The sequence below is a fragment of the Aedes aegypti genome, chromosome 1, assembly GCF_002204515.2.
Source record: "Aedes aegypti strain LVP_AGWG chromosome 1, AaegL5.0 Primary Assembly, whole genome shotgun sequence".
Lineage (NCBI taxonomy): Eukaryota > Metazoa > Arthropoda > Insecta > Diptera > Culicidae > Aedes > Aedes aegypti.
In genome coordinates, this window is record NC_035107.1 from 140,212,309 (window position 1) to 140,238,840 (window position 26,532).

At 39.9% G+C, this 26,532-nt stretch overlaps 1 protein-coding gene and 1 long non-coding RNA gene across 3 annotated transcripts in view; one reads left to right on the forward strand and one right to left on the reverse strand.

Annotated features, from left to right (window-relative positions):
- LOC5580108 (protein tweety) overlaps positions 1-26,230 on the reverse strand; it is a 41,355-nt gene extending 15,125 nt beyond the window's left edge. For both annotated transcript variants that reach the window (XM_021848786.1, XM_001654990.2), the window contains exons 1-2: positions 25,422-26,230; positions 6,339-6,824 (exon numbers count right to left, since the gene is read on the reverse strand). In XM_021848786.1, the coding sequence (XP_021704478.1) occupies positions 6,339-6,824; positions 25,422-25,589 (654 nt within the window). In that variant the 5' untranslated portion in view covers positions 25,590-26,230. The remainder of the gene's footprint in view (positions 1-6,338; positions 6,825-25,421) is intronic.
- LOC110677698 lies at positions 6,768-7,088 on the forward strand. Its single transcript, XR_002501139.1, has 2 exons — positions 6,768-6,862; positions 6,927-7,088. It is a non-coding gene; the product is annotated as an uncharacterized LOC110677698 (long non-coding RNA).
- Positions 26,231-26,532: the final 302 nt, after the last annotated feature.

Sequence of the window (26,532 nt, forward strand, 5' to 3'; positions counted from 1 at the left end):
AACATTATTCATTGAACTATGTTTCACTTTTTTTTCCACTTTTCGGGGGGCCCCTTGATCGGGGGGCCCGCGGCATTTGCCCCCTTGGCACCCCCCCAAATCCGGGCCTGCTTTGATCACTATCTAGTGATGGTGAAACTGCGCCCAAAACTATCCGTCATCAACAATGTACGGTATCGACGCCCACCTCGGTATAACCTAGCGTGACTGACACAACCGAACGTCGCCGCCGCATACGCGCAGCATCTCGAGGTAGCGTTGCCGGAAGAGGGCGAGCTTGATGAAGCCCCTCTTGAGGACTGCTGGAGCATCATAAAAGCAGCTATCAACAACGCAGCCAAGAGCATCGTAGGCTACGTGGAAAGGAGGACATGTAACGATTGGTTCGATGAAGAATGCTGGCAGGTTTTGGAGGAGAAGGATGCAGCGCGGGCTGCAATGCTGCAGCAAAGAACGCGACAAAACGTGGAGCGATATGAAAGGGAACGAAAGCAGCAAACCCGCCTATTACGGGACAAAAAAGCGCCGCCTGGAAGAAGCGGAATGTGAAGAAATGGAGCAGCTGCATCGTTCACAAGAAACGCAAAAGTTCTACGAGAAGCTTAACGCATCTCGAAAAGGCTTCGTGCCGCGAGCCGAAATGTGTAGGGATAAGGACGGAAGCATCCTGACGGACGGACGTGAGGTGATTGGAAGCAGCTCTACGATGAACACCTGAATGGCATGGAGAACATAGGCACAGAGGGTCACGACAGCGGAGGAAGTGACTACGTCAGCACAGCAGATGAAGGAGTCCAGCCTGTACCCATATTTTGAGGGAAGTTAAGGATGCCATCAATCAGCTCAAGAACAACAAGGCCGCTGGTAAGGATGGAATTGGAGCTGAGCTCATCAAAATTGGACCGGAGAGGTTGGCCGCCTGTCTGCACCGGCTGATTGTCAGAATCTGGGAAACGGAACAGATGCCGGAGGAGTGGAAGCAAGGGGTCATATGCCCCATCTACAAGAAGTGCGACAAACTGGAATGTGAAAACTATCGTGAATGCCGCCTACTAAGTGCTATCCCAGATCATCTTCCGTCGTCTATCACCAATAGCAAATGAGTTCGTGGGAAGTTATCAAGCTGATTTCACCAACGGCCGCTCGACGACGGACCAAATCTTCACTGTACGGCAAATCCTCCAGAAATGCCGTGAATACCAAGTCCCAACGCATCATCTGTTCATCGATTTTAAAGCGGCTTATGATAGCATCGACCGCGAAGAGCGATGGAAAATTATGGACGTGTACAGCTTTCCCGGGAAGCGAAGAATACAGGCGAACATTCCAGTTCGTTCGTATCCCGCCGGGGACTTTGACAGGATGATGGACTTTCGTGCCTGCTGTTCAACATCACGCTAGAAGGTGTTATGTGGAGAGCCGGGTTCAACAACCGAGGTACGATTTTCACAAGATCCAGCCAATATATTTGCTTCGCGGATGATATGGATATTGCCAGCAGAACATTTGGAACGGTAGCAGACCTGTACACCCGCCTGAAACGTGAAGCGACAAAAGTCGGCCTGGTGGTTAATGCGTCAAAAACAAAGTACATGGTGATAGGCGGAACCGAGCGTGACAGGAGCCCGCCTTGGAAGCAGTGTTACGAAAGTCGAGGATACTTTTGATGTGGTTGATGAGCTCGTCTACCTCGGATCCTTGTCAACGGCTGATAACAACGTTAGTTGTGAAATACGGAGACGCATGTGGATCAGTGGAAGTCGCGCCTACTATGGCCTCCAGAAGAAGCTGCGGTCGAGAAAGATTCACCCCCGCAACAAATGTAGAGAACCGGATCCTATTCTTGGCACTTTTGTTTCACTTCGGCAGTGGGGTTTTTTGAAAGCTACTGAGCCCATATTTGGCCACAAGATGCGACGCACTGAAGTGCTCCTTGTTGTAAAGTTTTAGACAATTCGGCCTAGAAAAACCCCCCATGCCAAAGTGAATCATGGAAGTGCCCAAGTAGCTCTGCACCCTACCATGTACAAAACGCTAATAAGACCCACCGGTCTTGTCCTTTTGGATCTTGTACGGACATGAAGCATGGACCATGCTAGAAGAGGACCTGCAAGCACTTGGAGTGTTCGAACGAAAGGTGCTTAGGACCATCTTTGGCGGTGTGGAGGAGAACTGTGTGTGGCGCGGAGAATGAACTACGAGCTCGCTAGGCGCTACGGCGAACCCAGTATCCAGAAGGTTGCGAAAGCCGGAAGGGTGCGGAAGGCATGTTGCAAGACTACCGGATACAATCCTGCAAAGATGGTGTTCGCGTCGAATCCGGTTGGCACAAGAAGGCGGGAGCACAGCGAGCGAGGTGGCTTGATCAGGTGCAACAAGATCTGGAGAGCGTGGGCCAAAATCGAAGTTGGAGGGACACAGCCATGGACCGAGTAAATTTCAGAGTTTCACAATATATATAAAGTCATATCAACTGATGGCTGATCGCCTAAAACTATATCAATATCACTATCTAGCTATCAATATCATTTTGATTTGACAACTAACAGGAGTGAAGCGACACCGCCCTCTAGATCATAATCACTGTAGAATGAGTGATCACGTGGTAATTATCCAAGCTTTTAATGTTTTTCGATGACCAACACATAGTTGCCATTTATCCACAGCACCGTCAAATATATCGTACTGATAAGTTGCCGTTTTATTAGCTTAATTTAAGATTCAACCTAACCTTTCAGTGATATCCATATTCTATCACAATCAGTGCACTGGTGATGGAATAACCAGCATCACGATACGATATACACAACAAGGTAGGCTCTGCCCACGTGTAAACAACGATTTTCCATCAAAACATGTGTCGTCATTCCTATCGTTAAGCATGAGGCCATGAGGATATTAAAGGAGAGCAGGCCTTGCTCTCTTTTGCACTCGTTCGAGTTTGCGATAGGAATGACGTCACTACCAAATGTCATTTTTCGGAGTATAATATCTTGCTTCTTTTTACCGTGACCAGCATGATGTTGATGGTATACAGAATGATCTGAGTTGTATCGCAGTCGGCCTGTCGAATTCAGCTAATTTTAAGCCTTGATAGTGACAGCGAAAGTTGGCGTAACATCGTTAACGAAGTTTTATCAAATTAATTAATGTAACACCAACTAAATAAATAAATAACACTCATATTCCGAACACTCGGTTTTTGTATGGCGATTTGGTTGAAATGTTTCACTGAAATATGTCATCAAATTGCCTAGAAATGACAGTCAATTGGAATTCAATTTTATTGTCTTAATCTATTTATTATTTTGGGAGTTGTAATCATTCTCTTGTAATGATTATAATTATTCATTCCAATACGGATTTATTCGTGCAGTTCGGAATTTTAATCAAGGCGAGAGGATGGAACCGTAATGTTAAATTAATTTATGTTGCACTCACTTTTCAATACTTGCGTGTCATCAACAATGTTTTGAAAGCTTCCTCTATACTATGTTTATGTATGGGCCATGTAAAACTAATAATCGCATAAGTGACTTTTATTCAACAACTTGATGATTTCCGAAAAAATATCGAACATCAGTACTAACAAAATATCTTTTAAAAACAATTTTACTGAAAATGTTCTACGTATAACAATACTGAAAGTTACAAGAATTAATTAGAGATAGAATTATACTTATATCTCGAGAATAGCTTGAAATGTGACAAAATTGGATCTGTTAAGAAAACTCCCTAATGTATAATTGTGTAAATGTATCGTGTAAGTGTAACCCATATATATCGATATGTTTTACTTAGTCCTTACTTATTCCACACTCATTTGTATGGTCTAGTAATCGCTAGAACCAGAAACGGACATTAAACCGTTTTGTGTTCCAAACATTACATTCTGACGGAGTTGATGGGCTACTGCTTCTGCTTCATATGCAGCAGGTCATGGGTTCAATCCCAGGCCCGTCCCTTTCCTCGTACTTTGTAGTCGTATCTTCCTTTTGCTTTTATCTTCCACTCTCTACTATCCCACTTACACCCTATTCGTTCATAGCAATCGCTAGAACCAGAGACGGACAAGAAACCGTTACCCTACGCTTCCACTCTATCACCATTATAGCACGCTTTTCCTTACGCCTGATACACAGGCAGTCTGCTAGCCAAAGAGCAAGCCTCTCTGCTATGCCTCCCCCAACCCCAACACTCTCGCATGAACTGGCGTAGACGCAGTGGTATATACGGTCTACTGTGGGAGCCAGTTTAATGCATCATCAATTCCTCCCTTCCCTTCATTGGTCTGCATTCTGACGAGGCAGGCGCCATTATCACCTAAACATAGAAGATCACCAGGGTGTCTGTTCGTCCCAAGCAGTTATTCCTTGGTTGGTTGGTTCCTTGTGTAATTGTAGCTGATCTGGCGATGCTGGAGCAGCAACCACGGGCGGCCAATCAAGCTCAAGTATCAAGTATTAAGCATATGTGTAAGACAACACTATCATCCTAATTTGGTAAAACAAAATTGAGCTTTTATTAACATTTGGTTAACAATAAATTACATTTCATTTGCCGTAGCAGTTCAGATTTTTTACAGATGGGTTGATTGCACCTGCTTATAAGAAAAAAAGCCCGAAGTGCTTCTGTTTCATACATTCCCTCTGAGATCATCACCGCCAAGACGTAATTAACAATGTGACCAAATCAATATTTGGTCATGGATTCACATCACTGCATATTGGTCCACGGAACAAAGTAAAGTGACATAAATTATCCCTCCAATACCCAACCGCTCTTCTAGACAGGGCATCTTTAAGGTTTTTTTTTTGTGTTTTTTACAGTTTGAAACCAAAAGTATTATTTTTATGGCTAATAGGCAGGATCATAACTAGCATATCAGGAAAGTTTTTTTTATGCCTTTGGAAATATGTTTGCATTTTTGAAAAAAAAAAATAAGTAAAAAATTATTATTCTGAAAGTTTTATAAAACTCATTTTTTTATTATTGTGGGAAATCGATTAGCAGAAAGAGCTTCAAGAAAAAAAAAAGAAAGCAGAGAAATTATAAAACTATGAAACCAAAATTCATCAACTCGCAAATAAAAACAAATGATTGTCCAAAACTTGCTTAGATCGATTTTACAAAGCCAAACATTACATTTAAGTTCGAAAATACAAATTTGGGTATTACAGGGTTAATAATAGCAGGGGACGGACCTGGTGTAGTGGTTAGAACACACGCCTCTCACGCCGAGGTCCTGGGATCGAATCCCATCCCCGAGATAGTCACTAAACATCTTTCAGTGACGACTTCCTTCGGAAAGGAAGTAAAGCCGTTAGTCCCGAGATGAACTAGCCCAGGGCTAAAAATCTCGTTAATAAAGATAGAAAAAAAGGATTAGTAAGTAGAAAACTATGAAAGATAGCATTTGGGTATCTTCTGAAAATATATGTGTTTGATTGAGACACGTTACATGCAAATTGCATAGCTAGCGAAATATTTTTATTCTAACATCTTTGAAGAGTTTGTATATGAGCAAAATACAGATTACTCTTACGATGTCATAGATTTAAAATTTTCATATGAAAAGATATGAGCATTTTTGTTGTTTTCTCATCCACTTTTTCGAGCGTAACAATACAAAATGGCGCAAGTTTTTCAGCATCAAGCATACACTTATAGCATATATTGTTGCAGGTATTTTTTATTTTTTTTATAAATACTTTTTGAATAATTCATTAAATTTATATCGAAAAAACCAACAAATTTAAAAGTTATGGTTTATTTTCTGCTTTAACTAGTTTTTTTTTATCAAGTTTTAATTTGAGAAACATGTTCAATCGCCTTCCTATTTGTTGGAAACGGCAACGTAAGGCAAACTTATAGCATATAATCAAGATATTAAATTGAAGTCCGACAAATAATAAACAAAACTTTCATTAGATCGATTAATAAAAATGCATTAATATTTAATGTATTGCTGTTAGCGTTTGACGTGCAAACCTTGGCTTCAAATGCGGTAACACAAAGCAATCAAAGGATACTTAGCAACCATGATCCATATCACCGCCAACCTAGCAAAGAAAATCAAATTTTGACTTCGCATTACTTGTGAACAATCTTACCGCGTTTGGTGTTCCCGCATTTGATATTTGCGTTTGAAATGCACACAGCAATATTAGATTTGAAAAAAGAACTACTTTAAAGTGAACGGCTAAAAATCCACAGTAGGCCGTCACATCGTTTAGATTACCCTTGAGTTTAACAAAACAATAATAAGAAACCGATATTAAATTGACTAATGAGCAACTGATTATAAAACATTGTTTAAAAGTAGATCAGATCCTTACCGAGAGAAAATCTGTTATTGTTAGCCCAACGAGCGGCCGGCGGATATCATTAGCCGCGTTCTTGGCAATCGTGACATTTCCTTTGGTGGCTGCCAGCGCCGATTGCAACTGCAACAGTGCGGTATGATTGTTCGTTTTTCCATCGAATATGTCCTCGAGCTCGGTGAGCTGCTGCTGGATTTTCATGGTGAGAGTGTTCTCCAAGATGAACGTCTGGTTTCGTACCGACGAGACGGCAGTATCCACCTTTCGACCAGCTTGCAACACTTCCAGGAGTCCATTGTGTAAATCATCGTTCCCGTAGAGGCCCAATCCGATAGCTGCACAGCAGAGGACCGTCACGATGGAAAGGGTAACTTTCAGGCTGGTAATTGAATGGGCTGGTCGGGGCTTACGGTCGCAACATCGTGTCAAGAGGTATAGCAGAAGCCCGAAAAGTGATACTATTAACAATGCGGCTGGTATCGATCCCAGGATACCTAGACTCTAAACAAAACGAGAGAAACAATGCGATATGAGAAAAGGTATAAAAGATCCATTGTGATAAAAGGTGATATAAAGAACAATCAATTTCATTACGTACAACAGGCATTCAATGAATGAAACTTGCATTATGGATCCACACTCATGCGCATGGACTAGAACTACATATATAGAGGGGGATTTTGGGGCATAGTGAACAGTTTAAGAATATCTTATTTGATGTAGGGTCAATGCTTTAAATCGTAGCAAAATAGTTGTTTACATGAAGATCACGAGCTATTTATTTAAGTACCATTGTTTTGCTTAAAATTTAAGCCTTGTACCTATAGTAAACCTATTGTTCCTACAGTAGCACTACTAAGAGAAACTGTTTTTGTTAAACACAATAATTGATGAATTAAGAACTTCTTTACATCAATCGAATACTTTTGATCCACACTTGAAAGGAAAAATATAAAAGTTTTATAAAAATACGGTTCTGATTTGTATTTTACCTACGCCGTGAAACAAGTGCTACTATAGGAACTGAAATTAGAAATAGTGAAACTATAAGCACATGATAAAAAGCTTTCAGATGATGTAAAAATGACTTTTTATTTATTGATTTAATAGAAATATTTGATCTTAGCTATGCGGCCACCCCAAAAAGTTTAGAAACACTTTTAAGCACAAGTTGCTATCGAGGGGGTTCTAAACTTTTCCGGGGTGTTGCAATATTAAAAGCGAGTGTTGCCCACTATTCTAGTAGAGTTGCCGATTGTTCAACAATAGCGTATAAAGTATGGGCACGACTTTGACAACGGAAATCATGTTTTCTTTTTCGAGCAAACATTTATTTTTTGTTTTCTTTTCGGGTGTTTTAAATGATACTTATGATAATTTTGTTTGATCAAATAAACTTTTACATAGAAAATTGTATTTTTAGTAAATCATTTTTTATCTGGCCAGACCTTACTTTTTTGTTTCATGTAAATATAAAAAGTATTTTTTTATTCTTCCATCGTGGTTAGTTCAAGTACATTATATACAAGCTAATTCACATAATTTTTTGTTTAAATTTTGTTTGGAGTTTTTTTTTACTTAATCATTTATTTGGAGGCTCAAGCGCCATTAGGCATAACGGAGCCGAATTCAATGGATTTGTATTACATAATCATGATTGCTTCTTATAGTACTATGTTAGTTTTGGGGAACCGTAAAACTCGCGGTTTGGTCGAGGTTAGGGAATACAATTATTTTTGGGGAAAGGATGGGATTTGAGGGTCTTTTCGTTGTTTTTCAGCAGCTCAATGTAATTCGGTGCACTGTTATGATGCTGATGCTGGCCAACGAAGGGTGGACATAACAACCTGTAACGGTACAAACAAACGGGTTTCGAGGGGAGCAAGGTGGACAAGCGACTAACGGGGAGTCATGTAGACGAGTGGAATTACAAGATTTACAATCAAACATGGATATCGATTTGCTTTAAAAATTTGAAAATTAGCATCATGTAATCAAAGTCCAGCCTACCCAGCACGTCCCTAATGTCCTCCTTGTCTGGTTTCCCTCGGGCCCTGAGGGATACGCATAAATCAGATCTGGCAGTTCCGTAATCAGGGCAGTACCAGACAACATGGTTGATGTCTTGGTAGCCTGCTCCACAACCACATCGATTGCTCTCTGTGAGACCAATTCGATAGAAATGAGAGCCTAACGAGTAGTGGTTGGACATCAGCCGGCACATTACTTTGATAAAATCTCGACTCATGTTCATCCCTTTGAACCACGCCTTCTTCGACACCCGCGGGAGAATGGAATGTAGCCACCTGCCCAAATTCCCTCCATCCCATTTTTGTTGCCAACTATGTAAGGTCTGCTGACGAGCAATTGTGAAAAATTCATCAAAGGCGATATGGCGTTCATAAACATCGCCTTCCATAGCGCCCACCTTGGCGAGTGCGTCCGCTTTCTCATTGCCCGGAATTGAACAATGTGAAGGGACCCATACCAAGGTGATAGTATGATTCAGTAAAGCACTCAGAGTGATCGTATTTCATGGAGGAAATACGGAGAGTGCTTTACCGGCCTCATTGAACGAATAGCTTCAATAGAGCTGAGGCTATCCGTAAAAATGAAATATCGATCAGAGGGAAGAGAGGCGATTCGCTCTAAAGTCTAATGCGTAATGTATAGCCGCTAGTTCTGCGACGTATACTGAGCAGGGGTTTTGAAGTTTATGGGCGACGCTATGAAATTCATTAAAAACACCGAATCCAGTGGAATCATTAGTTTTTGACCCGTCAGTGTAAAACGTTCTATCGCTACTAACTTCGCCGAACTTGTTTGCAAAAATTTGTGGTATGCACTCCGAGCGGAGTGGATCTGGAATTCCATGCGTTTCTTGCTTCATGGACAGATCAAAACCGACAGTAGAATTGGAGAAGTCTGGGAAGCATCGATGATTGGGAGCATTCATAGAAGGGTTAATCTCCAGGCTCATGTACCAGTAGTACAGTGTCATGAATTTTGTTTGAGGATTTCGTTCGATTAGCTTATCAAAATTTGCAATTACCAATGGATTTAATACCTCACAGCGGATGAGGAACCGGAACGATAATTCCACGAAACGATCTGATAATGGAAGAACTCCTGCCAATACCTCTAAACTCATCGTATGAGTCGAGTTCATGCAGCCTAATGCGATCCGAAGACAGCGATACTGGATACGCTGGAGCTTCAGGATATGTGTTTTCGCGGCGGATTGGAAACAAAAACTACCGTATTCTAGGACTGACAGTATCGTTGTTCGATATAGTTTTATCAGATCTTCCGGATGGGCTCCCCACCATGTTCCGGTAAGTGTCCGCATGAAGTTGATTCGTTGTTGGCATTTCTGATACAGATACTGAATGTGCTTTCCCCAGGTGCATTTAGAGTCGAACCAGACCCCTAAGTACATATATGAAAGATCCTGAGTTAGTTCCTTACCCATCATATGAAGCACAACCTTTGCTGGGTTGTGCTTCTTAGAAAAGACAACTAACTTAGTTTTCTCCGGAGAGAATTCGATACCCAGCTTTAAGGCCCAACCAGACAAATTGTCTAGAGTATCTTGCAATGGTCCTTGCAGATCTTCCGCCCCTGGTCCTGTTACAGAAACAACGGCATCATCCGCAAGCTGTCTAAGCGAGCAATTTTCCATGAGACAATCATCGATATCTCTAACATAGAAATTGTAAAGAAGGGGGCTCAAACATGAGCCCTGGGGGAGACCCATGTAACTAATTCGTGAAGTTGTTGAGGTACCGTGAGAAAAGCTCATACGTTTCTCAGACAACAAGTTGTACAAGTAGTTGTTTAATAATGGTGAAAGTCCACAATCATGGAGCTTGTCTGAAAGGACATCTATGCATACTGAATCAAAAGCCCCCTTAATGTCCAAAAACACTGATCCCATTTGCTCCTTTTGAGCATAGGCCAGTTGAATTTCTGTCGAAAGCAGCGCAACATAGTCGCTCGTTCCTTTGCCTCTGCGGAAACCAAATTGCGTATCTGAGTGAAAGCCGTTCGATTCAACCCATTTGTCAAGCCGGTGAAGAATCATCTTCTCCAATAGCTTGCGTAAACAAGACAACATCGCGATAGGGCGGTACGAGTTGTAGTCGGACGCGGGTTTTCCGGGCTTTTGGATGGCAATCACTCTCACTTGTCTCCAATCATCCGGAACAATGTTGCTTTCCAGGAATAGATTGTATAAGTTCAACAAGCGCCTCTTCGCGACGTCTGGGAGGTTTTTGAGCAAGTTGAACTTAATTCTATCCATCCCTGGGGCAGAATTATTACATGAAAGGAGAGCAAGTGAGAACTCAAGCATCGAAAAGGGTCTATCAATTTCGCTTCTTTCGGCTAAATTAACGCGAACAGTCCCGTGCGCGGGAACGGAGTCAGGACATACTTTCTTGGCAAACTGAAAGATCCACCGAGAAGAGTTTTCCTTGTCTTCATTTACCGCCGACGCGTTGCGCATTCTTCTGCCGACGGTCCATAATGTTCTCATTGATGTTTCACGCGAAAGCCCGTTTACAAAACTGCGCCAATTCGAGTGTACGAAGGTAATTACCACAGTTGACCATATGCGTGAAGCTCCGATTAGTTTACATGGCAAAGCATAGGAAGTCAATTTTCAAATGCTTCTAAAAAATTCAAAACACTTTTTAATTAAATTCTGTTAAGTGTACGGGGTTAGACTATTGATCAACTATAGAATCAGCAGCATATTGAGAAAAAAATATAAAACTCAAAATTATATGCCTATAATGTAGCCCATCAAAAATATATCAACATATACTGAAAAGATTTTAAATAACTATTGTAGTTTATTTTATATGAGCATTTGAAATTTCGCTTCCTATACCTTGCCGGGTAAAATTTTCGACGCTTCACGCATCGAGCAAACTTTTCCCAGATGGCAGCACCGTACCTTCGTACACTCGAATATCCTCGTTTCTTTGCCTTCACCAGGCTACCAAACTTGCGTTCAAGAGAGGTATAACGCTCATAGTTTTCCCGAGAGCCGCGTTTCCGGTATTCTTTAAATGCGGCGGATTTTTCACGATATACAGCGGTGCACTCATTATCCCACCACGGAGTAGGTAAACGCCTTCGAACTTTCGATCCCGATATTGGTCGACGCTGCGCTAGAAGAGCACTGTTGGTAATTAACTCGGATAAGAATTGATACTCTTCCAACGGCGGAAGAGTATCGACCGACTGTTCGCCATCGACAATCACCTCAGCATATCTTCCCCAGTCAATGTTCTTGGTGAGGTCATATGCAACGTCTATCTGGCGAGCCTGACACGAATCATTAGAAATTGAAATTTTGATAGGCAAGTGATCACTACCATGGGGATCCTGAATCACTTTCCACGTGCAATCCAATGATAACGAATTCGAACAGATAGAGAGGTCTAAAATGCTAGGTGGAGCTGGAGGTTTGACACGTGTTGCTTCCCCAGTATTCAAAATTGTCAAGTTGAAGTCGTCACACAGGTCATATATCAAGGATGATCGGTTATCGTCGTACATTGACCCCCAGGCTGTACCGTGCGAATTGAAATCACCAACGATCAACCGTGGTGCTGGCATAGCGCAACAAATGGCTGCAAGATCTCTGCGAGATATCCTGGCACTTGGTGACAGGTACACGCTTGCAATGCTAAAGCTTTTCCCTCGTATCGTGACCTGTAATGCAACTGCTTCAGTGCCTGTCATCGGGGGAAAATCGATTCTATAAAATGTATGGAGTTTGTTGATCCCCAATAACACACCTCCATAACCGTCCCCTCGATCCAGACGAATAATATTAAAATCGTGGGAAGAGATGTCTTTATCAGAAGAAAGCCATGTTTCACTAAGAGCAAATATGTCACAGCACGTGCTGTGAGCTAAAAATTTAAACGCATCAATATTTTTTATAATGCTTCTACAATTCCACTGAAGGATTTCGATCATATCTCCGACCTCATTGGATAAATTATCCATCAAAAGATATGAACGAATCAAGAATCGGCCATTTTGAAGCCAGTCGCTTCAGAAGAGGTTTTACGAAAGAAAGTGCCATGTTAATTAGGCTTCTTGTTGCGGGTGAGACTTCCATTACTTCGAAGATGATTTCCACAATCCCGGAGAGCGTTATTTTGTCGGATGTGTCGACACGTTCCTGTCGAGCTGGAAAAGTATTTGCTTGGCTTTCCGGGCGAAAAACTGGGACATCTGGGGTTTTAGAAGATCCCGGAAGTGATGGAAAGTCTCCAGGTACAAATTGAAAGCCTGGAGGAGGAATTTTCTTGGTATTCTCATCACTTTTTGATTTTTTCAGGGAGGGTTGAGAATTCTGTTGAGCAACAGGAACATGAGGAACTTGTTGACGTTGGCGGCGTGCTTTTGCTCGCTTCCGCTTTGTTCCTGTTTGTATAACACTGTATTCTTCACCCGCCTCAGAGTCAGAGCCTTGATCGTTATCTGGCAGGGGAGTGAAGAGGTTGTTGCTAATGATAGATTGGGCGGGTGGTGCAACAGTCGGAGAGATCTTTTTAAGCATTTCTGCGTAAGATTTCTTTGACCGTTGTTGTAACGAGCGAATTTGATGTTTCTCCCGCTCTATAAACTTCGGGCATGTAGTGAGCTCATGTGGAGCTTGACCACAGCACGTACACTTAGGTTCTGTACTGCAGGCACCCTCGACATGCTGCTCACCGCACTTAGCGCACCGTGGTTTGTTACAACAGAAGGGTGCGGTATGACCAATCTGTTGGCACTTATCACAATGCATGACCGTCGGTTTATAGAGGCGAACGGGTAGCCGCAGTTTCCCGATCACCAAGTAGTCTGGAAGCGCCGATCCAGAGAAGGTAACACGAAACGAATTTGAGGGCTATTTTGTGCCATCAGGAGCCATCTGGTTCATTTGTCTGGCATCAAGTATGGTGACTGGAGGCACGGCAAGGTTTTTAAATCCGCCAACACCAGATTTGATGTCAGCACAACTCAAATACGGTTCGGTGACCACTCCTGCGATCTCAATTTCTCGACTTGGAAGGTATACTCTGTATTCCATGGAAAAGAGCTCGAAGGCAGCAATCTTATTGGCCTGTTCTCGATCACTAACCGTGACGCGCAATTTGTCACGTCTGGGAGCATCTACCGATACAATTCCCCGAAACGACTTTGCCAGATCTTTCTCAATTTGTAATTTGTTCAACGGTTTGCCTTTGGGCCGAAAGAAAACCAGAAAGGGGCCCTTAGATCCAGGTGGGTAAGCTTTCAGGCGGGGGGTCGTTGAATTAGAACTGCCAGAAGTTGAGGGACGTACTGGAGGTTGGCTTGAATCATTATGCAGATCAAAGTTGGTGTCCATTAGTTTTGGAGACGAGGGCCGAGTGACATGCACAGGAGGAGTGATCGAAACATTTTCGGGGTTATCGGCATTGGATTTCTCCAGGGAAGCCACTTGAGGAAGAGATAGAGGTTCATCATTTTCCATGGTCTCCATGGACTCTGCATTCTGAGTTTGCATTAATGGATTGGTGATCTGGCCGGAGATTGTCTCATCATCCGATGAAATTAGGTACTCCGGAGAACCCCCGCCTGTATCAATCGGTTCCATGTGGCGTATACCACAAAGGAATGAATAATGACAACAAAATATCTAGCTTACAATTTACTCCTGTAAGCAGTAATTTATATAAAACTTAAAAATACGAAAAGAAAAAAAAATGGTAGGATATGTATGTACAAGAATGGAAGTTTACCAAAAAAAATAAAGGAATAATAGTAATTATACTCAAAAAAAAAAATATTTACAAAAAAAAAACAAAATTGTTTTAAATTTCAGTTAGGGAAAACGGTTGGGGACCACTGTTGTTCAAGAACTACTGATTGATATGAGATATCGACAGAGAGAGAACGAAAGTCAAAAACAATATTTACCCGCAGCAGTACAATGTGGTGACCTTGTCGCCACGTGCTTTCGCTTCAACACAAAAGCAATACCCAACTGGCTGACCGATAGGGTAATTTGCCCATTATTGCGGTATTCCCTATTATTGCGGTATAAGAGTCAAACCCTCATTATTAATCGAAAACTCTATTTCCTTTTGATATTATCGATGATGATGAAAGCCTATAGTATTCCCAAGCTGTACCAGATAAATGCTTTGAAAATTAAACGATTTTGATCTTTGGAAGAACAGTTTTAAATGATGCATCAAGAAAAGCCTATATTTTTAACCAGTCCCTCTATCTACGGACGGGTTTTCATAAGCGTGAATTTTTAAGTTTAGAACCAAAACAATTATATGCAGCGCGTATATCAGTTCAGTATGGATGTAGTTACATGATATATATTGAATTTTGTATAAAATTTTTATATTTTTGAGTACAAGCATATACCTCAATAATAGGACAATGAACATAGCTTTTTGCCTATTATTGCGGTATCTGTAACTCACATTCAAAAATTCGATACTTCAATAGTAATTTTAAATGTAATTGCTGGAAGCGTTAATTATATTATTGGGATACTATTTTGTGACGTAATTTTGTGTATTCATACATTTATTTAGTCAAACAAAAGATTTTTGTTTATCTTTACCCTATAGTTACTCTTAATTACAAATATAATGCAAATAAACACGATGTTTTACCGAAAAATCACGTGAACTGATTGAAATTCGTAGCACATGCCAAAAATGCGATGAAAAACTAAGATACAAGATGATCGCAAGGAAGCAATCTTTTAAAATTGCATTGGATTTATGAAATCTAGTGAAAAAATATTTTTAATTGTAGTTATACTTAAGTAAAAAAAAATACATTTCTTATATAGCGACTAGTGGTCTCAGATGGAAGAACCTTGTCTATTTACATTAACATTGTCCAGAGACGACGGAAGAGGAGACGAAACCACCAGAAAATCATTCGATTATGATGGTTTGTTTTCGGATCGTGACGTAAAGTAATGAATTAGTTTTCCTCATAGATATGTCCAAAGTCACACAAACTGATAGTACCGTGCAGTGTCATTAACATGGAGGGAGCATAGTTTTAATGCTAGAACATTGTGTGACATTGAATGTATACTGAATGTAATAAAATCTATGATTTCTGGTATACCGCAATAATAGGACGCCACTACCGCAATAATAGGACGAAATACCGCAATAATAGGACAAAGGAAAAGCTTCAGATTTATGTTTAAAAAATGTATGTTTGATTCCAAAATTTACTTTTTTACTTCACTATACTCCAGATAAAGGATAGTTTTAACACTTCGCATTGTAAAATATTATAATATTTAGGTTTTGGACACTGAAATACGATTTAAATTTCAACACTGTGCTTAAGTCCTCCATAATAGGACGGTTACCCTAGGTACGATGCTATGCGGCCACTCGGTGCTGGTACTGTGTGGAGATGCTTTGCCGTCGGTGCCTACTCGCCCGTGTGTAGGTAAAAGAAAGCTTCAACTCTGCGGTGATTGTTTCACGTTCAGTGCCGCTGCACTTCGGTGGATTGATGTGACGATGCCGATGACGGGGTGTCTTCAATCAATTAGGCCGGTGAAGAAATCGTTGAATAGTCTGATAAAAGCTTCGCTAATATCAGCTACTTCCTCCACGACGACCGATGCGAATCTTTCACTACCGGTGGGATTCACTTTAGATATAAAAAAAACTCAACGACTGTGAGAGAAAAAAAAAACTCCACTGGTTCTAAACAGCGAAAGCGCAACACGTCCGACTATGACGAGTGATCGGTGAGGAATGATGTTTGGAATTGTTAGAAAACATTTGACAAAAATTAAAAAAAAACGAAAATTACTGGTTTTTGTCCCCGAATAAGACAACACAACGATATTTTCAATATAAATAAAATATAAATTTCAGATTTACTTCAGGCAAATGTCTATCCCTTAGGATAGGTGGTGGTGCGAATCAATTGCAAATCTTCGAGCAATCTCACGAAGACGAAGTTTGCAACACGCACGCACAGAAGCACAAAGAGAAGAACGCAATGAAGCGTTCAGATAGGCAAAGTTAGCTCTCAAAAAGGATATGATTAGTCGATAACGGGCATGCTTTGATGTTCTATGCCAGAGTGCAAACCAGAGTCCGTGGTGTGTCGCCTACAGAGTGGTTATGGATAAAACAAAAGGTGCCATAGTGCCCCAAAAGAAGTCGCCCGAGTTGCTGCGATCGATAATCGATGTACTCTTCCCGCATCATCCCACAAGCCAATGGCCTCCAGCGCCGAATGCGGCAGATCAAGGAGAAAAAGTGGTGAGGGTGATGAACGAAAAGCTGCCAGAAGTCGTGAAATCATTCGCAACGGGGCCCGATGAGATCCCGAATGCTGCTCTAGAAGCGGCAGTGAATGTGGATCCGGACTTGTTCAGAACCGCGATGCAAGGAATCTTCCCGGATGTATGGATGCGACTAAAATTGATGCTACTACCAAAGGCGGGGAAACCCGTCGGTGTATAGACCAATTTGTCTACTTTATACGACGGGCAAGTTGTTGGAGAGGTTGAACCTCAACAGGTTAGTACCGTATATGGAATGTTTCCAACAACCGGTTTAGATTCAGAAAAGGTAAATCTACTTTGGGCGCTACCCAGTCGGTCGTTCAGACAGCTGAGGTGCCTATCGAGCATAAAAGGAGCGACATCCGTTACTGCGCAGTTGTCACTCTGGATGTGAAGAATGCGTTCAACAGCGATAGCTGGGAAGCGATATCCCACGCACTTTACCGCCTAAAGGTACGGGTGCAGTTGTGTAAGCTTCTAGAAAACAATTTTGATGATATGGTTCTACTGTATGCATAGACGACGGACAGAAAAGCGTTCGAATAACCGTGGGAGTGCCTCAAGATTCAATCCTGGGCCCGCTATTACGGAATGCGATGTACGATGACGTACTGAGGCTGCCCCTTTCGACGGGTGTTAAGATTGTTGGCTTCGCCGACGATATCACCCTAGTGGTCTATGTCGAATCAATGCAGGAAGTAGAGTTGACAGCAGCGCACTCTATTTCCATAGTTGAGGAATAGATGAAGTCTAGGAAACTAGTACTGGCTCGTCACAAGACTGAGGTGTAGTGGTAAACAACCACAAGTCCGAGCGACGGGCGCTAAGTAAGTGATTGCATTATAGAGTCCAAGCGATCCCTTAGGCATCTTGGGGTAATGATCAATGACAAGCTCAGCTTCGCTAGCCACATTGTATATGCCTGTAAAATGGCATCTACGGCTATAGCGGCGCTATCGAGGATGATGTCTAACAGCTCTGCTGTAATTGCCAGCAAACGCAAGCTCCTGGCAAGCGTGGCGCTATCCATACTAACCATCCATCGGCTGATACCAAATGAGTCAGATTGGTATAAAAGAAACCACAAACCAAGAACTTCCACCTGTCGCAGTTTCTGTCAGGACAAGGTTGCTAAAGGCAGTACCTGTATAGGTTCGGGCACTCAGAATCTCCGGCCTACCCCAATGGATCATTGAAGGTATTTTTTGCCAGTGCTCACCGCATCAAAACAAAGGCGCCACTGTATATGGGATTTACCATTGTGACAGCATTGCAGTTCTGTCAAACACACAAGGCTACGGTGGCGCTATCTATGCTTTCCATAGCGGCCGTTTTGGTTATTTTAATGATCCATTGTGCTGGTGTGGAGAAAACAGCGGATCATGTCGTTTTTAAATGCCCCCGTTTCATTGTTCTGATTTAATGAACGGGGATTGGGATTAGCTTACCATTCTCAATGTGCACAAATCGAAAGCTCAAATTTTAAAAGTCAATAACGGCGCCGGCCACGTCTTTACGGTCATCGTGGAAGGGAAGGAATGTTAGTTCGACAACCGTTGTTACTAGAGACCGAGATCAACTCTGCATCTCCACTGTGGGATAAGGTAGAGATCTGAGAATCACCAATGTTTGGTGATGCGATTCATGATATAATCACGCCTAACTGGATTCGCGAAATAACGGAATAATCGCATTAACCGTAACCACTACCCAAACTAAGCAGGATTAAGCTTTTTGCTTAATCTTAGACTTGCAGCGAAAAAACAGATCGGTATCTATTAAAGGTCGCCAAAGGTGAAAAGCACAGAATACACTGTGTAAATCGCATAATACGAAACCTTAAAGGTGAAACTATCTTTATAATCTCACCCTTATGCAGCCTAAGGATTGAGACTGAAGAAGGGCAGCCGATTATCTCGGAGAAACACAAGGTCACCTGCACCATTACTCTGGGTAGCACAGGAAGGACACAATACTGTGGAGGGCGCACTGGTACTCCACAGGCTCCGTTTGCGATTAGGTTTCATTTAAACCCCCCATGATTAGTTTGAAGTCGCATGGTTCACAGTGCAATGGTTGACAGTCCTCAGTTACATGGTGAAAGAACAATAAAGAAAAGAAGAAGATATTTGCCATTCTCAATATTGCCAAAAATTCTGAAACTTGAAAGAACCACCGATCAAATAAAGAAGGTTGCATAACAGATGATCGGTTTGTTCACTACCTAGGAATTTATTTATTTATTTATTTATTTCGTCAATCAATAGTAGACTACACATTTGCTTAATTCTATGTTGTATTATATCTTAAGGAATTAAAATATTGTCTTAGCTTTGTTCGCGACATGGTCAGATCAATTTCTGTGCAATGCTGATTATAAAGAGACATCATTCGATTCATTGGGCCGAATTTTGCATAGTTAGTTCGATGATTATTTGATGCAAACAAATTCCGATTTCTTAACTGTCTAGCGGGCGTGTAGAAATTCAAACATGATAAAAGATTGGTGGAATCAATACGCTGCGATACAATATCATTGATAAATGAAATCATGGCTATTTCGCGACGCTCATTTAAGGTTTGAATATCGATAAGCATGCATCGAGCCTCGTATGATGGCAGTGGAAACGTTGTCCAGCCTAATTTGCGTAAGGCATATAAAAGAAATTGCTTCTGTACTGATTCGATTCTATCACCATGTATTTTTATATGCGGAGACCACACAATACTACAATATTCTAGAACTGATCTTACATAAGCAATGTACAAGGTTTTAATCGTATATGGATCCCGAAAATTGTAGCTTAAACGCTTAATAAAGCTCAACATATTGGTTGCTTTATGGATAATCGTATTATAATGTATAATGTTGTATGACAATTATGAGTTCCAAAAACATTTTGGGGAAATGGTCTTTTCAGGAAAACAGATTAGCACAGCGTAACAAAAAATACACTTTTGTGTGTCTCAAGAATCAAATTATGTGTCTCTAGTTGATTTGAGGTTGCTGAATCTGATGGCGTTTTCAGAAATGTTCCAGCACGTCACAATTTTTATCTACAGGTCGCCAAAGTTGTGTATAACACTGGTTTTATTGATGTGTACATAAAATTTAAGGTATAATTTATCAAACTTTTTGTGATCTAATCCACCAAGCATGCAGAATACGACTTAAACTTTGATTTTAGATATAATTTGGTTGAAATTGCACGATAAAATTTAGATTAAACCATTGTTTTTTTCAATATGCTTGCAGTCTCCATACAAAATTTTAAGTTTCGCTTATATGACAAAATACAATACTTTTATAAACCTTCAAAAAATAACTTTTTCGCATCGAAAGTATTATCAACTTTGATGACAAGTATTGTTCTACATTTAAAGTTTGAATTCTGTAACGAGTTTAGCAATATCTGAAAAACTAGATGTGCTATGATATTTTTTGAAAATTGCAATGTATTCAGCAACCCTTAATTAAGTGAATAGCGGTATTTTGGTGCTTGAGACAAAAACGTGTTCCGCGTGCTAAACCAAACTTATAGTTTGCTCACATTTACTTTAATTTAAGTACAAGATACCTTCAAATATTTGTTTCGTATTCACAACTGTTAGAAATGAATTTCAAATTCAAGACGATACTTCACTGTCGTGAATCACAAGTCTCATTTGTAAAAAGTAGTCATTGAGAAAATGGGCTGAGAAGTTTACAAACTCGTTTTCCTCACGAATGTTCCAAAAATTGCAGAAGATCGAAATATGTTTGAATCTTAATAAACATTTTCAATTTGCTCTCCAATCCGATAGCATTTCGAAAAAAAAAACATATATTGATGTCCAAAACACGAATACACGGTTTGAAAATCTGTAGTGGGACTTATATGCGGTTACTTTTCAAGATGGGATAAACTGACTTGATGTTTTTTCTAATTGTAGGAGAAGGGATGGGAAAATGAACACCTTAAGGTGATTATAGAACGAAGCCACACCTTAAATTTTCAAAAGCACAAGACTTGAGAACCAAACACCGCTTTGCGTTAAAAATCTATCCCATTGGTCACCACCAGCCAGCAAGTAAGTTGATTGATTTTCAACGCGAACTGTTGTCAGATACTCTCGTCTTGTGCAATTGAAAATTCAAAGTTTGGCTTCGTTTTATAATCACCTTAAGGAAATCATCTGATTTCTAATAGAAAAACAATGAATTTGTATAGTTCTATCGCACAACATTAAAAATTTAGAGTAAGATAGCTAAATTTTCACATATTTTTATAGTTAACAAAAATAGATCGAAATGTTCATTTTACCAGCACTATGTGGGTAAGATGTGGTTAAGATGTTGGTGGTAAAATGAACATCATGCTAAATGCGTGATCAAAACAAATATTTTTGGAAATTTTCATTGCATTTCCAACAATATATCCATAAATGATTGTAACCCATTCAAAGAGAAATCTTAAGTTATCAGATTTGATATCATATCATAACGATATTCACCTCACTGACAAAACTCGAGACCTCCGAGTCACAAGTTACGTCAGTTCTAATTTTCAAATGTGGTTTTCTAAACTCTTAGTTTTCGTTGATGTATTCACTTCAATTGACCTCGGTATATCCCCGAACACTCTGATTTATGGTCTAAATCGTCCGTGCATGATAAAAATTAATTGAAATGTGTTTTTTTCTCGATAAAAGGAACGGTGTTCATTTTGCCACCACTTCCCCTACCGGAAAAAAAAAATGGTCTCTATAGACGAATTCCATGTCAAATCGGTCAGCCACAGAACCCGACCATCTTTGATTTGCCGTAAATTTTACACATGTTTTTGGTATGATAGAATAAGTGTTTTCCATAGAAAAATTGATCTTTTTGACTCGAGAATAACTTATGAAAATGGCCTATACATTTTTGCATGCAACTTATTTGAAAAATTCTAACTCCGAAACTGTTGATTTTAGAAAAAATTGAAGAATGAATGAATGTTCTATGAAGAAGTTGTACTGAACCGCGAATAACTAATGAAAATAGCCTATTTTAGTATTTAAATAATATTTTTTGCATTAAACTCGATATAATTCGAAAATGGCTACTTCTAGAGAAATCATCCATATCCATCCATATGCTCCTGTATGGGCTCCATACCACACATCCCTAATGATTCGGATAGAACGAGTACAAAAATCATTTATCCGTTTTGCTCTTCGCCGCCTACCTTGGAACGATCCAATCAACCTACCGGACTATCCCGCACATTGTCAGCTAGTGGATCTGGAGCTACTTTCAAACAGAAGGCTAAAGCTTCAAAGACTACTTGTACACGATATCCTGACGAATAACATCGACTGCCCTGATCTTCTTTCCGAAGTGCAACTAAGCGTTCCCAATCGTAGACTGCGGCATACAACCCTCATCGCCATCCCTTTACATAGAACGAGTTACGGATATCATGACCCTTTTACCACTTGTTTGAGGAATTTTAACTCTGTTTGTGAAATGTTTGATTTTAATGTGTCAAAAGATTGTTTTAGAGCTAGGATTAAGAATATAGTTTAATTAATTAGTCTGTACGGTAGTATTACCGAAGACGTTTACACAATAAATATAATCATGATGATTCAGAATAATTTCAAGGTTCTTATTGTATCATCAGAACGTTTTATTTTGACACAAAATCCAAATTTTGAAAATCGGCCAAAAGTTGTTCGTAGAAAAACTTTTTTATTGAAAATTTCCCCATCATGGAACTTTGTCCCAAACATCTGTTTACTATCAAGATTCTATGGTAAAAATAAAAAAATATATTAAAAATGGGGTTTTGGGAAATTTAAAATTTAAGTTTTATTTTTGATTTTTTTTATGAAAAAACATAAAATATTTTTTCAGTGCATGTTTTTTCTTATATTCCAAGCGGTTCACTATAACTTCTTCATAGAACATTTTTCTCTAAAATCAACAGTTGCGGAGTTAGAATTTTTCAAATAAGTTGCATGCAAAAATTTATATGCCATTTTCGAAAGACATCCTTGAGTCAAAATGATCAATTTTTTTTATGGAAAACACTTATCATATCATACCAAAAACATGTGCAAAATTTAATCCAAATCAAAGACTATCGAGCACGTTTTTTTTTCGACTCATTCTGGATGGAATTCGTCTATAGTCCATCTGAAAGATCATAAAACGATATGTTGAAAACTAATATCAACTCAATTTTGACTAAAAAGCAGATGAGACTGACTTGTGAATCACGGCGGCAAACATCTCTACGTTTTTACCATTCTTCAAGAATACGAATATTTCAAGGATGTGTCATTCTACGCAAATATTCCTCTCTAGGCTTTCTTTTTTTTAATACATCGTCTTGATTGGACTATGATTTCTGCATTTTCGACAATATCCAGTATTGAGTTCTGTTTAGCCTGGAGGATCTGAACCTATAGGACAAAAAAACATTCATACCGTAATGCGGAGTAACATTGATCGGAATGATTCATCTAATGAACATTTAGGGTAACCAATATATTTTGGACCCCTATATATTTTGGACCCCCTGAGCCATTTTCCTGCAAATTTCCCAGTTTAAAACGAAAGACCAACTCATTTCACATGCCATTTGGAAAGATAGGACAATTCCGAACTTGCATCAACAGTTTGTTCATGGAAAATGTGTTTATTTCATCTGAAATTAATTTAATTTAATCGGTTCATCCACGCAACCGTTACAACACGTTACACACAGAAATTGAAGCCGTCAGAAATTTTTCAAATGTAAACAAAAACTTTTTTCAAATTTATGAACTAAAAGCGTTTAATTTCTTCGGTTTTCCATTGTCAACCGATTGATTAGACTATGGGCAAGAATACTATACAACCAGTGTCGTGGACTTTGTCGCCAAACGATAAAAAATGCCGGGGGTCCAAAATATATACTTTGAGGGTCCAAAATGTATTGGTGTGTCCAAAATAATGAAAAACAGTGCTTCACAATTCAATTATTTTCTACGTTTTTTGATCCTACATGACCATATGGGCATTTTTATCTCGTAGAGGAAGTTTTTCTCTACATTTTGGCATATTCTTTGACTCGGTTACGCTGTGCAATTGATTAATTTGGACAAAAAACTAAAATCACTTCCTTAGAGGGTCCAAAATACGACCGTTACCCTATTGATGGAACATTTGTAAATCATGAATGGTGTCTCTTTTTCATATATTAACGAGCTAATAAAATTTAAGGTTTTTGCGTAAATTGTGATTAGTTCAATTGTCAACTTTTTGAAACAATGATTTCTATCTTTATGAATGACACTACTAAAAATTCATATCGCACATGAGTTTTGCAAACTATGTGATCAAGGAAAATGCGGTTGTTACTAAATACGGCATCTCCGGAAAGGATTCCGTTGTCAAATCTTTTATAAGTTTATTCAATTAGGCTACATTTACTAATTACTATTAAGAATGTAGAATATTTTTAGAAATTTCCCACTTTTAGGCATATTCCGCGGTTCTTTTTCTTTTTGTTGGCATTACGTCCTCACTGAGATAGAGCCTGCTTCTCAGCTTGGTGTTCTTATGAGCACTTCCACAGTTATTAACTGAGAACTGTCTTTCCAAAGCTGCCATTTTCACATTCGTATATCGTGTGGCAGGTACGATGATACTCTATGCCCAGGGAAGTCAAGGAAATTTCCATTAAGAAAAGATCCTGAGCCGACCGAGAATCGAACCCAGGCGCTTTCAGCGTGGCTTTGCTTTGTAGCCGCGGACTCTAATCACTCTGCTAAGGAAGGCCCCGCAAACATTTCGTGGTTCAAGTTGTTTTTAATTTTGAAATAACTGAAAAAGTAAATGATTTGTAAGAGTTTGGTCTTCAACGTAACGAAATTTTCAATATTACCGAACATTGCTTACGTGGGTGTTCAATGTTACCCCATATCAGCTGAAACAAAAAATTGCTTAAGGTGATTATAAAACAAAGCCACACCTCAAATTTTCAAGAGCACAAGACTTGAGAACCAAACAGTGCTCCGCGTTGAAAATCTATCCCATTGGTAACCACCACCAAGCAAGCAAATTGATTGGTTTTATAACGTAAACTGTTGTCAGATACTCTCGTCTTGTGCTCTTGAAAATTCGAAGTTTGGCTTCGTTTTATAATCACCTTAAAACATTTATGTAAACATTGCGGCCTTCCTTAGCCGAGTGGTTAGAGTCCGCGGCTACAAAGCAAAGCCATGCTGAAGGTATCTGGGTTCGATTCCCGGTCGGTCCAGGATCTTTTCGTAATGGAAATTTCCTGGACTTCCCTGAGCATAGAGTGTCATCGTGCCTGCCACACGATATACGAATGCAAAAATGGCAACTTTGGCAAAGAAAGCTCTCAGTTAATAACTGTGAAAGTGCTCATAAGAACACTAAGCTGAGTAGCCGGCTCTGTCCCAGGGGGGACGTTAATGCCAAGAAGAAGAACAAGATTTATGTAAGCATGCTTAAATCTTTTGAAAAAAAAAAAAAACAAAGTGTACAAACGATTGGTGTCAGCACTTGTTTTTAAAATCAAAAACTTATAACATTAGTATTGTGAAATGAAAAATTGAGGAAATATAAAAAATGATCAATGTTACCCCGGATTACGGTACTACATATCAAAATATCATTGTTCAAACAAACAATTCACGGCAATTTTGTTATCAATCGCTTTTAAAGCATGAACTATTATGATAATACGCATGCATAATTCAGTACATACCTCTAGATAGACATCGTTTGAGGGTCGAAACGTATTATTAATCCGATGGAAAGTAATGTTATAGTGAGGTAATGCATGTAGCAGTTTGGCGATCAACGGCACCTTGTATTGATCGTCATCCTCGGGATATCCCGAGTATCCCGATATTGGCGGAGTTGAGCCCTGCATGTCACTAGCAATAAATCACACAAAACCACGCACGCACACTAAATAACACCTCAGGCTCCTGGCAGGCTGCAAATAGATGATTCAACTTTGCACCGGCGACGAACAAGTATCCTGTCTTCTCAATTATGCAAACTGGGTACTCTTGAGGCAATACACTTTTCCCTTAATGATTCACTTTTTTATCGCTCCCGTGGTGGGAGATTCCAATCGAGCGAAAATCTCCATCTTTTGCACAACCATCGATATCCTTTTGTGCAAAAGTAAGGATATGGAAAGAACAAGGACGTCACGGTGGCTTGAATGAGGGCTAGGACGTGTGTAATGACGAAGAGGAAAAAGTCTCATTCGCCAGGGAAGAGCACCCACTCAATATTTAAGTCATCTTTCACTTGATTTTTTGTTTCGTGTACTTTGAGTTCGTTTAACTGTCCTTCTAGCACTAATTAAGCCTGTACTCCATATTTCAGGCACTCACTGCACGGTTACACACTTTTGGTGCTATTAATTAGGACGATGTAAGTGGTCTGGCAGGCAAAATTTTCCACTTTTCTTTCACAAAAATGAGGAGGAAAACATATTTTCTCTGCTCTCGGTCACACCCTTGTTTTCGTTCTTGATCCTGGCAGCATACTACGGCGGAGCATAGCTTTGCGATATGACCGAAAATTGAGTAGCATAAAGAAAGATTTCTGAGAGAATACGAGAAGTGCCCTTTATGCTCAGCATAAAGAGTGTAACATTGTTGGCGTTCTCTCACGACGGTACAGTTTTGATGTATGCTCTGCTCACTTTCTTCAGTGGGTCATCCTAAATGCAGCTGGTACCCTTTTGACAAATGTCATGCTGTCTACACATGTATCAGTATTATCTGTATGACTGTAGTTTCTTGAATGCCATATTTATGTTACTCACTTCTCATCAATCGTAGCATACATCGGGACAA